Below are 13,080 nucleotides of genomic sequence, written 5' to 3' on the forward strand. Positions count from 1 at the left end.
GGGCACAGTCGAAGGGCTAAGAAGCACAGAGCAAGCAACTCCCTGCAATTTCTTACCTGGTGGCTGCAGACAGGAGAGTGAGTCGTCCGCACCCACTGTCTGCGCTGCAGACCCCTTTGCTGTCAAACACCTGCATCGTTCAACACTGCAGCCTTCTCCTGCAAGGGCTTTGCCGTAGAGGGTCCCAACCTCAGATTTTATCGGCTCAGAAGCATGGACATAGCAAACGTGCTACATGTAGACAGGCTGCATCTTCTGTGAACCTGTGTCGTTCAACACCACAGCCTTGTACTGCGAGGGCTTTGCTGCGGAGGGTACGGACCTCAGATTTTATAGGCTCAGAAGCATGGATGTAGCAAACGTGCCACGTGTTGTCGGGCAACGTCTCTTGCAAAGATGCGTCATTCAACACTGCATTCTTGTCCTGCGAGGGCTTTTCTGCAGAGAGTCCGAACCTCGGTTTTATAGGCTCGGAAGCGTGGATGTAGCAAACGTGCTACTTGTCATCGGGCAGCATCTCCTGCAAACCTGCGTCGTTCAACACAGCAGCCTTGTCCTACGAGGGCTTTGAGGAATTAATATACTCTTTTAGTAATAAACTAGCAAAAAGTACCCGTTCTATGAATGCGTTCTGTGGACGACATGACAACTGTCTATTCTGATTTGCTTATTGCTTGATGTGCCTTGCAATCTGAAGTAAACTGCACTGAGAATGGTGTGTGTGGCTGGATGACATACCCCAGAGCAGACTTTGGGGGAGGCGAGAGTTGGTGTACTGCTGCATACAGGGACCTACTGTGCTCTCTCCCCACCTGTTGCTTCACCCTGGCGTGGTGCAGTTCATTGCAGTGCATTGCAGTGCAAATATCCCAGAAACTGTGCATTCTAGGGTTGAGGGCTAGTCCTTCTACGACCACATTGATGATTGATGATCTCTTGTGTGACAATGCTGAAATCCAGGGAAAGGAGTGTCCAGATTTTATGTAGCCAATCATGTCCGGTGGGTCCTAACAGGTAAGCATGCAAGATTGGGTGCAGATTGGTGAAACAGTGTGGACTTGTACAAGGAACAGTGATTCACCAAGCCACAAACCCACAGACACATTTTGACTTGTGCTGAAATCCGGGGAAAGGAGTGGGCTTTCCACATGTCATGTAGTGTGAGAAACCAAATGGTGTCTCACCGACCAGTCCCTTGGGATCTGTCATCAGGGGGCCGGGGCACAGTCATCGCTATTGGATCCAGACCCCAGGGGTGGACCAGTGCGGTAGGATCACCTGGATGAGGGGTCCCTGGGGAGTGGTTGTGGGGCACCTAGAGGGAAGACATGGTATCCCTGTTCCCATTTTCCTGTAGAACACCCTCATTCCATGTACTATATAGGAACTTTACCCCACGCCCCCTTTCCTACACACACACTGCTGCATGAACAAAGCACTTCAGAGAAATACGGACTCACACACAGCCAGTCCGTTTGACCTGTCCCAACATCAGGGTCAGGCAGAGTCGGCACTTAACCTTAATGACTCGCACCTGAATCCTGTTACCTTTCCCCACTGGGATAAAAGGCGGAGCATGAGAGCACCAGGACAGCAAGGCGAGAAGGGCAACCAAAGCGAACAAGACCAGCAGAACGGAAGGGCAGGAAATCCAGGAAAGGCGATGCGACCATGGAAGCAGAGCAGACTGGACCAGTAGGCGAATTAAAGGCTGTGGTCCTACACGCTACAGGGTGATGGTCGCTTCAGAATCCCAAAGAGGCAACTCCCTGCTACTCCAGAAGGTCACGGCGGTACCTCCTTCATTTGCAGTCTGAGGACTTGGAAGGAGGTGAGCCGCACTGGGCCAAAAGCCTTGTTTAAGACGGAAGGTCTTGATAAACTGTATCAGCCGCTGCGTGAAATGGGAGACCGACTTGTGTTGATAAATGAAAAGGACATTAATGTGTGAAGTGCTTGTTGAGTTGTCGAGAGACAGCGAGCAAAAGCACATTGTAGCAAGAATGAAGGAATAGTCAAAGTGGTCATACAAATGTAAAATCAAGGCTACAAGCCCACCCTTTTGCAGTCAAAGGTCTTTGACAGAAGGTGAAACAAAGTATAAAGCTAACCTAAGGAATTGTTAGCTCTCTGATGCTAACTATGAACTGCAGATACCAGTAGGCCTGGGGTGGGGGTGAGGAGGCCGGTATTAACCTTTGAACTGTGTCCAATATTGTGGGTTGCGCGTAGGAGGCCAGCCATGAGAAAGAGACGCCTGATAAGTTAAAGTAAACACACTTGCTACAATATAGCAGAGTGACCCAGTGAGACGCGATCGCCTATCGGACGTCTGTGTATTGAACTGGCAAGTACTTTGAAGTGAAAGTGTGAAAGATTGCAAAGTAACAAGTGTGATGCTAGCGGTTTGAAGGCTCACACCTGATCAAGGGAAACCAGAACTGCCTACAGAGGAAGGTCTGAACCCGGAGAAGGGGGACCTGAGTGAATCAGTGAAAGTGTTTAAAAAGACATTAAGAGCTCCTGAGTGTTATAAGCTAGTAGAACTGGTAAAGTTAACTGAACTGTGATTTGAAGGCTACAGTGAACCCGACAGAGGGATAGTTAGTGAAAGCAAGGGAAAGTGAATCCAGCATTTTGATAAAGTGACTGAACAGTCGTGTAAGACGAAAGTGAACCCAGCGAAGGGGTATCATGAGAAAGTCGGGGACGAGGGGAGTCCCACATGGTGAGAGCTTTGGGAAAGGTCTTGTGATGTCAAGCAAAAGACATTGATTTGAGGGATCCTACCTTTTCTGAAGAAACTGCTTCCTGATGCCTATAAACTGAAGGGGTGCTCACAGTCATGCCACTGTTCCGCCCTGTCCCGTGATGTAACGTGGGGAAGGGAGTGCACTAGTTCACCAGTCCTGAACTACTAAAACCCTTTTTGGACATTTCAGTTTGCGCTTCACTCCTTTGTTATACATGTCACTGTCCCACACCCTTTTGTTATATAGAGTAAGGATTTGGCAATAGGTTTATTAGTGTAGGCCATTGTTTGTTTTGACACAACACCACTAGGATAGCGTTTTCTTTATTTTGATGGTCATAGCTTGCTCCCATCTTAGATTTAGGTTTAGATTAGGTGTTATTACTGTTCAATAAACACCCTTGGATTTACTCCTTGTGTCTGTCGTACTTCTGATAACCATGCCTTCCTTGCAGTAGCCAGTAATGTCCAGGGGGTCCTAACAGGTACCTATGCAAAATTTGGTGCAGATTGGTGAAACAGTGTGTAATTGTATAATGAACAAACCTTTGCCAAGCCACAAACCCACAAACAATTGTTGACTTGTGCTGAAATGCAAGGAACACAGGGGAGAGGGGTCCAAATGTCATGTAGCCAGTATTGTCTGTTGGGTCCTAACAGGTAACTATGCAGAATTTGGTGCAGATTGTTGAAACGGTGTGGAATTGTATAGGGAACAAGCTTTGCCACAAACCCAGCCACCCACACATTTTATAAATATAGATGTCTAAATAGTTAGGGTAAGTTTATGTGATGCCTTACCGTAAATACGCACATTGTAAAATATTGTCAAATAGCACTTCCATGTATTGTGTATTTTCGCATTGGTATTGCCTCAAAGTGCTGTAGGTGAACACCTTTGGGGGACCGAAGCCCAGGGTATTGGTACATTTGTTAGAGTAGTCTAGAATGGGTTTGTGCATTTTAGCAAATACGAGGTAGGTAGGGTGGCCAAGTCCCAGTTCGCTACTCATGTGATAGCTTGCAATCTGTGCCTGGCATCTAATCTTTCAAGGTGCTTTATGTCTGTGACAAATCAACTTCCGGGGCACCAATGGTCCAGGGATGAATATCAGTTTCTAAACCATCAATCAGTCCCCAAGCCACTAGTACACCAGAAGGGATTTGAACAGCTTGGAAACACAAGCAAATTATAAAACTGCGGGCTTATCTCCACGAGGTTGTGGATCGTTGGTTAGTCGCAACACAGCGAAAATACAATGATTACCCAATGGTAAAAGGGACTGTCCAGTCAAGTTTGTATACAAATATCTACTTTATTATTATTCAACAGACAGTTCTAGCACACTACAAAATACAACACACCCTGTAAAGGTGTAGAGGACAGACAGTTTCAAGAATGAAACGGGATGCACTCTGGATACTGACCGGAGAGTAGTCTGCATAGTAATTAATCACAATAGTTAAAGGATACTAAGCCTACCTTAATGAACCAATCCTGGTTCCCCACCAACAATCTCCTGTATGCGTGAGGTCATAACGAGAGTGCTTTGCACCATAAAAGGTAAAGGGGTGAAAACATGTAATAATAAGTCCCACCCATCTTCCTTTCTGTTGGGCATCAAAGCGTCTCTCTGGTTAATTGTGCCCTATGTGCTTCTTGATTAAAGCGGCAGGTTTCCCTTGAAGCTGTGGCGAGACCAGACTTTTGGTTGTGCCACATCACATATCCGTAACTTCTGAATGAGGTCCCCCAGCAGGGATGACTGCTGTAAACACCTGTTCCAGACATGACAGGTCACTGCCCTTGATACTGAGAGGCAGCAGCTGGCTTCAGGTTGACACAGTGCATATCAAAGGGGTGTTGTGGTTTTCCTCTCCTTTGTTATTCCTGCGACCAGGACCCTGTGGGCCTGTTTGAATTAACTCTGATTAGTATGCAAGGCTGCCAACTGCAGCTAACAAAGGAAAGGGCGGACCAATGGAGCCTTTGTTAGTAAATTAGCTGGCCATGGCAGGAGGAAGGTTTTGCCTTCCCCCTTCTGAGATGCCTTGGTTTACTTTTGGCTGTCATATTCGAAACGAATATGACAAGGGGAACGGCACCTGTAGGCTGTGTACACTAAGAGTATACAGGTCCATGTGCATGTCGTGCGGTGAGCATAGGAAAATGTGTGCGGATTAGCCCCACACATTTTCTGGAGGTTGATTTACCATCATTCAATTTCATTTAAAATGTATAAAAAGCACAGGTGAGCGCACACCCAGCGTGCAGATGATCGAACTCCTTACAATGCCTCTAGAAAATAAATGTAAGCAAGCATGTCTTAATTTAAACTCACAGTGCTTCTAGCATAAAAATAAAAAAGTGGGGACATTAAATTAATTCTAGATAATTGACCTCATTATGAGTGTGCCGGCGCAGTAGTAACGTGTACAGTATTACTGCATACCGGAAAATTACTGCACCAGCACACTCCAAGCTCCAAGCTGCTGGTAATTCCGGCAACAACCCTCAAAAAATGTCAGCACTACTGGGAGCTTGTAGTTATAAATGTTTCCATGGGGGAGGATGAGACCCATGGGAATGGGGTTCCATGTCATTTCATCGCGGGATGTTTTTTTGCAGGGTTTTTTACTGCGACTTTTTTTCAAAAAAACCCATCGCATTTTTTTGTGGGTGAGGGGTGGTTTCCCTCCCGACCCCCCCCATTTTAAAAAAAATGTTGATGTTTTTTGTCGAAAAAAATGTGCGGCAAAAAACCCAGCGAAAAAACATCCCGCGACGAAAGGACGTCGTACCGGAAACGGGAGGTATGGCAGTATAGTGATGGGGCAGTCATTTTCAGGGAGTGTGGGGCGGGAGATGATTTTTTGATGCAGGGTGAGATTTGTCCAGTTTTGAGAGCAGAGAGGAGAATACCATGAAAGAGACATGAGTTGATGATATTGAGCCAGTGTGGAGCGAGGGTGGTGTAGCAGTTGGATGCTGCTTGAGGTGGCTATGCATCATCTAGGATGTGGGTAAGCTTTGCTTTGGTAGTAAGGGTGATGAGGGTGTCTTTTCCGATGCGGTGGGAGGTGTCCTATGTGTTGGAATGTTTGGGAGTGGGTGTGAGTGTGGGAGAGCAGAGCAGACGGCTTGCCTGGTGTGAATTTTGGAGGTAAAGTTATCCATGTATCCATGAGGGAATTGAATACTGCAGTGTAAGAGGGTGTGGATGGTGGTTTGGAGAGGGATTTGACAATGTTGAATAGTATCTGTGTACGACTGGTACTGGATTGGAGTTCTTGGAGGTAAAGGTTGGCTTTGGCATTGTGTATGGCTGTTTTGTATTTGTTGCAGCAGAGTTTGAGTGGTTTTCCGGTGGCAGGGCATGGGTTATCTTGCCAGGCTCTTTCTAGGTGTTTGATAGCCAGATATCTATTGTAATGTCACATGTATTGTAAAAAACGTTTAATGTACTACTATTAAGCACTTCAAGTATACATTTGTCATTATTTCACAAATAATGTTCAGCTAAAGTGACATTTATTATACATGAACAGTGAAACATTATAATCTATCTGTGTAAAGCAATGAATTGGTTTAAAGAAATGCAGGCATCTCATTATCCACTTCTTCCAGGCACTGTTCTGGTGTGGTTTATTGATATATCCATTTTGCTTCTGCTTTTCTCAACGTTTGGCCACTATCCACACCCTCTCCTGCACCGCGGTGTGTCTAGACCAATAAGATTGTTGTTCTTCTATTAAGTGACTTTCTAGTGGAGATCGAACATTTTTAATTCTGTCGTCCCTCGTTTCTTCTTGGATCCTGACAGCCCAAATATTGTGTCTCGTATAATTTTGATTACAGATACAGAAAATGATGTAGGCCCACTATGTGGCATTACAGCTAACACATGACTTAAAATCATACTGACTACTATTAGTGATGGAGATTTCCTCTGTTTTAGTAGTAGTGTGGGGGCACATATTGCAATGACTACATTTGTAAAAGCCTGCTGGTTTGTTCTTTCACCACGTTGTTTCTGCAGTTTTAGGTGTTATCAAGTGGCTCAGACTTACTTTGTGTTTCATGTTGAGTGCTTTAGAATGAAGGGCCTTGTCAATGCGAGTAGAACATTGTGCCCCAGATCTATGCTCTGCTTTTTGGCTGCTTGTGCAAGTACTGTTGGGTAGTGACCTCGTAGGAGAAATGTTTGTCGTGTGCTGGGAATCACTGATGCACATGTATCTTGTCTAAACATTTTCTCCTGATTTTTCGTAATTTCCCATTTTTGGATGTTGGTTATAGTGATCATTAGACGTGCATTAGTCAGATGTAGAATAGAATTAACTTCTGTTGGTTTTTGATGCATTTGTGTCTTTAGTTGATTTTCTTGTATGTTCTTTTTACAATCCAAAAATGGTATTGCAATTTTACTAGACTTAATTATGAACATGATCCCAAACTCGTTTTCTTTAAAATGGTTTAGAAAGTCATTAAATTCTGAGCTGGAGCCATCCCAGATCATTAATATATCATCAATATATATGAATAAACTTGAGAAAGCGCTTTCTACATGCAAAACGCCAACTAAAAATTACATGTTTAAATTGCAACCTAATTTTGTTAATGATTGTTTATAATCATAAATGGGATCATTGCACCTTAATTTTGAACACAGACACTATCGTGTAATTAGATTAGTATCTCTCATAAAAATTGGCATCCCTAAAACAATGTTATGGCTAACAAAAATGTCTTGGAAGCAGACATGATTCTGCTAAATGAAGTGTCTGTAAAGAACTAGGAGGACGTAAAATAGTTATTTTACTGGAGCTGCTTTTTTTCATCCACAAATCCTATAATTTTCTTTACACACCCTGCTGCCTACACAGACCAAGACTCAATTTAACCTACAGCCTGCTCCAAGATATTTGGACTGTTGTTACCTAAACAACTATATGGACAGACTATAAACAGGAAAGGTGAACATGTTATTTTCGCCATGAATAGTTATGCTTTGTCATAGTGGACACATGTCTCAAACTTTGAGCAAATATCAAATATGTATCGGAAATGTTCGGTTGAGTTATGCCAGGCTCAGTCTTTGTCTGACCCTCATCTTCTCTCCATTTCAGTAGTTTTGAGCGGTCCAGAATTTGGCTGCATGGACTGTTCACTCCACCTCATTTGCTTTGTAATATTGTGATCTTTCAGAATGAATTGCATAGACATCCAGAGTTTCTCATGACCTCAGTGCAAAGCGTTCTGATGTCTTGCTGGGGAAGTTCACACCCTAGAAGACATTATAGACAAATAAACTAAATACATAAGTCATTGGCCTGAGACCGCACTATCGTAAAAATGGGAAAGGTTTGTGAAATGTATGTAATATGACAGGTTTTAATGACGTTGATTTATTTTTCCCCTAGACACCATAAACCATTGCAGATTTTGCTTATGTTTAACTGCATTAACTTGTTTTGGATTAGGTCATGTTCTGTAATTAACACCCTTGGGGGGGGGGGGGGGCAGCCAATCAGGCGGCTAGCAACACAGGCTTGAATTGGTGAAAACCTGCTTTCCATCCTGCCTGACGGACAGCTCCCCCGCTGCCATCTACCCCCCACACCCACCCCTATTTGAATTTTTTTTCCCCCCTTCCCACCATCCGCTTACCTTATTTCTCCTGCGGCGGCGGCACTCCCTGCCGCCACCGCTCCTTCCTCTGAGCTCCTGCAGGCCACCATGGAAAGGGAAGAGGGGCTCCATGCAGAGCCCTGCTTCCCTTTCCATGGTGGCCATTTCGGAAAACACTTTTTTTAGCACCCCGGGTTACCGCTTTGGCAACCCCGGGTACTTATAGCCTTGAAGCCCCGTTCCAAGAGTTGGAGCGGGGTTAATGGCCCAGTGCCTGATTATCCGCCCTAACGGCCGTTACCCACCATTCCAGCCCGTGGAATGGGTGATTAATGCCATATTTAGATGCGTTCCTTGCAAATTAACTGAATTTATTTTTGTGCGTGTGCATATGCAATAAAATAATATACCAAAAGAAATCCAAATGTCATCAGTTTGAGCAGACCTTTGAGCAGTGGTGCGTGATTTCATGATCTGCTTAGTCCCTCGTGTGACTTGTGTTCTGGCTTTTTCAGGTGAATGGTCATCACATGTCTGGCCTCACACACAGTTCTGTTGTTGATGTTCTGCGCAGAGCTAAGGGCACGGTCCATCTTACCATCTGCCGACCTGCAATGTCTGACACCATATGCCGTGAAAGCCAAAGCTACATGATGTCTTCCTTGGAAAATGGGTCACCGGCATCTGGTAAAATAGTAAAGATATTGTTATTTTCTTACTGGTGATGCATGGGTTGGTACCTGAGAAGACGTGCATTCTCAGTGTGCCTGTAACCGATGGGAGCTGTGAGTAGGTTGCATGCTTTTTGCAGGAAAGGAGTTCTAAGGCAATGTGCACTGAGTGGGAGGGCTCAGAGTGTGTGGTTATTTACTGCTGATGAACCGCAGAGACACCTTCTCACCACAGAGTACATGGAGGTGACAGATTGTGACATGAGTGTGAGCCAAGGGGCCCTCACCTGTACATGTGAGAGGGTGTCTCTGCTTAGAGCTGTAAGAACAGCAGTGTACCACAAAATAAGCCCCGCCCTGTAAAATATGCAGCAGGGCCACTGAAAGTGCGGCCACCCAGAGACACCCATGTCTTTGGACATCTCTCTAAACCTCTGGGGTCGTCTGCACCACAGATGCTGCATTGGTGTCTGTTATGCCCAGTGCAAGAATGATTGTGCTGATTGGTTAGCATCCTCTTTGGAGCAGAGGTGTGGCACCTAGAAGATTACAGCACCCTAAAAGCCAGCGTGTTGGCAGATAATATAGGCCACGGTGAGGGTGCTTCTGATCTGTTGCCAGTTGTGTGATACAACGTGTTGGGTCTCGCCTGCAAAATTTAGTGAGGGGCCTTTGATATTCCCCGCACCCAAAGAGGTAGGCAGGTTTTAAGACAAGCCAATATGGGGGCCCTTAGAACGTGTGCGGGAGGTTTGGGATTTTATTTACACCCCTGTTTCTTGCCTGGCTATAATTGTAGTTCAACGGACACACGGAGTCCCATTTCTGAAACTTTCCTTTTCGATGGACTGGTTATGGTTTAAATTTATTGGGTTTCTCTGATAAAGCCATGAGCTAAAATGAAGCTTGTGGGTAGTGCCCTGGTCAGTCGTTAATTTAAGAACAAATATGACACTTCACGTGAATGCCACTCTCATAGCTACTCTTCACACCTAACGAGTTTGAGCAAAAGGGATCAAGTCTGTGCAGTGTGGAACAAAAAAGGACCAGCATGCATATTAAATGTGGACCATACCTGGTGGCATCACGAATGCAGTCCTCGCCTTTAATTAACAACTGCTTAGGAAAGGGCTTTTGGGATACACAAGAAGGTGAAGAAGACTTTAATAAAACAGCAGTTTCTTCCTATCTGCCCGCTACTCAGTCCTGAACTGAGTTCACTTTCCTGGGAGGAATTAGCCGGTTGTCGGAGGAGGCTCTATCTAATATGGCATTCATCCTTTAAAGAAAGAATCTGCCCTTCCAGCAACCAAGAGGGGCAGGAAATGGGTCCCTGGAACTTCCACTTTCGCCACCCCCAACTCTGCAGTGATTGTGTGCTGAATCATTGAAAACTCATTTATAGACAATGATTCCACCTGCATCACATGGTGGAGCTCCTTACTCTTAGAGCACACACTGACTGCACAGATTGTGTTTGTTTTTGTGTTATATGAATATCATTGTAAACGTGCATTTCTCTTGGAAGTGAGGGCACATTCCCGATCCAGAATGACAGAGCACAAAAGTGAGTGTTTCCGTGTGCCTCAACCTTTCAGCCAAGAACTAGGGTGCATTGAGCTCCGAAGTAGGCTATTGAGGTCAGACAAACACTTGCACTTCAATTTGTTTCTGAAGTTTTTGTTGTTTGGAAATATGGTGAGTAAATATATGAGCACTGGTGGGTAATGTCGGTCTTTGGCATATATGATCACTGGAGAGCGGCATCTCCTTTATGTCCTGAGTTGTCATGCTGACACTTTAGCCTTGGTTTCTTCTACCTGCAATCTCAGTGACATCCTGAGCTGGAGATCACTGAAACAAGAACTGTGTACATGGTGACACCCAAGCATCCCCGCCGCTAACAGCTGCTTTCTTCTTCCTGTGTTTTGCAGCCAATGGCAGGCATGGACAGAGCTGTACCACTCCTGCCTGGAAAGGAGACGCATCCACTTTGAAGATCCATCAGGTAATTATGCAAGGTCAAAGAAATCCACGGCACATACTTTACAAAACTATGTTTTCCTTTTACACCAACGTAACATTAACTAAATATGCGCATGCCTTGAAAACCTGTATTAAATATGCGTGTGTTTTCATTTGCTTGTATTTCCCTAGGGTGCAGACAGTAAGCGTAACTCCAAAGTGAAATCAATGGATCAGTGCGGTTCGACTCTTCCCCAGTATTACCAAAGCCTTGGGGTGATTAGTGCCAGGTAAGTCTACCAATTGTAGCTCTTCAGAGATTGGAGAGGCTGCTGGAGGGGAGGTCCCTCCAGGTCCAGGGGGCTAATGGAGCCAGTGGGATTCAGATACATGTTACAGATGGATGCTACAAAGCACTCCAAATGAAAGGATCACCTGAGAGGGAAGGATTACCATCATCCATTAAAGTCAATGTTGAGGGATCATGGGAACAATCCAACAACCAAAAATCCCTCTAGTCTATATATAACCTATGCTAGAGGCACATTTGGTTGCTAGGTTGTGTACAGAATCCTCAGCATCTCCCTGGTCTCGTACACATACCCCTGGCCCTCTCTCTATTGTATTGCAGTATATGGATTATGGGAGTCACAGTTCGAAACATCTGGCGAGCCGCTTGCAGGCCTTTGCTATGTAGAGTTAGAATACGCTGAATTGCCCATGAAAAGGAACTCTGGGATTGACCTTTAAGTGTGCTAAGGAAAGTACTTGTTAGCAGTACTTGTTGCAGTTAGGTCGATTGGTGTCCTTGACATCCCTGGAGTATAACAGTGATCTTGGTATGACTCAAAGCAAACACAGGAATTAACATTTTATCTCAAAAACGAAACATAGAGCCTTTCCCATACCTGCATAAAAGTCAAAACTGTTGGCTATGTCAATGCTTGATTCAACTTTTGTACTGTGTTCTCTTAAACTGCAAGAAGCACGTCATATCAAGAGGACTTTGTCATTTGCATTGAGGATAATGGTGCTTCTGGGTGGCTCGACCATGCGATCCAATCGCAATTTATAGACAGGACCGTAGGTAGATTTAATTTGAGAAGAAGCTCCCATGCTAGCATTTTTTGTTGCAAAGGGCATCTTCTGGAAGGATACATGGGGTAACCTCACATAGAGGCACATTTAAGTCCCTGTTGTGAAATCCATACTGGGACATTTTTATCAACCATCCAATGTTTGCAAAACTAAATTGATAATATTATGATAACAATTACGGATCATACATTTAACAGTTTACAATTGTCTTGCATCCAGTCCCATTTCCTCCATATATTTGAGATAATGTACACAAGAAGAGGAATGGAAAGGACCCTGTTGCAAATCAGCATTTAACATATTGCTAGATCACATTTTCTGATGCTGACCCCCACACACCTTGGAGCTCATTTTGCTCTATTGTGGAATTGTGCGATGTGCACCGTTACGTGTAGACATACATGTAGGCGACTCATTGCCATCAATTTTTGCTCATTTTCACGGCGGAGGGCAAATGTGCAGTGCAAAAGGCGACATATATGTGTGTGCGCCGCCTTTTGCCTTTCACATTTGCCGTCGGCCCTGCAAATGAGTAAACTCTGCCTACCAAGCTCGCATGGCAATCAGCATTTACAATTACAATTAAAAACTGCATGCCAAGCGTGCGCATGGTAGGTAGAGTTTAATTGCCATTGTAAATACTTCCTGCCAACGTGATTATGGTAGGTAGCATTTCATTGTAAACGCTGCATGCAATGCAAGCATGGTAATCAGTGTTTACAATGAAATGCTGGCGCATAAAGCTGTTAGGCTCTATGGGGATCCCCAGCATTTTCACCAGCACGAAAATGCAAAGCCAGCATAAATGCTGGGGCATTTGTATGGCGCAGAGGAAGGGAGGCGGTGGAGATGCCCCTCCTGTCCACCATAAAAATTAATGAAAATGGGGCATGGCATTAATGGAAGACGTGAAAACCTTAAAGGCTTTTACGCCTTTCATGAACATTACACCCCCAAAATGA

General features: G+C 44.7%; 1 protein-coding gene across 3 annotated transcripts in view; it reads left to right on the forward strand.

Moving 5' to 3' along the window:
- FRMPD2 (FERM and PDZ domain containing 2) overlaps window positions 1-13,080 on the forward strand; it is an 878,187-nt gene that overhangs the window by 769,973 nt on the left and 95,134 nt on the right. For all 3 annotated transcript variants that reach the window (XM_069611181.1, XM_069611182.1, XM_069611183.1), the window contains 3 exons: window positions 8,900-9,071; window positions 10,990-11,063; window positions 11,213-11,310. In XM_069611181.1, coding sequence (XP_069467282.1) covers window positions 8,900-9,071; window positions 10,990-11,063; window positions 11,213-11,310 — 344 coding nt within the window. The remainder of the gene's footprint in view (window positions 1-8,899; window positions 9,072-10,989; window positions 11,064-11,212; window positions 11,311-13,080) is intronic.

Source organism: Ambystoma mexicanum, chromosome 8 (genome assembly GCF_040938575.1).
Source record: "Ambystoma mexicanum isolate Mex_15411 chromosome 8, UKY_AmexF1_1, whole genome shotgun sequence".
NCBI lineage: Eukaryota > Metazoa > Chordata > Amphibia > Caudata > Ambystomatidae > Ambystoma > Ambystoma mexicanum.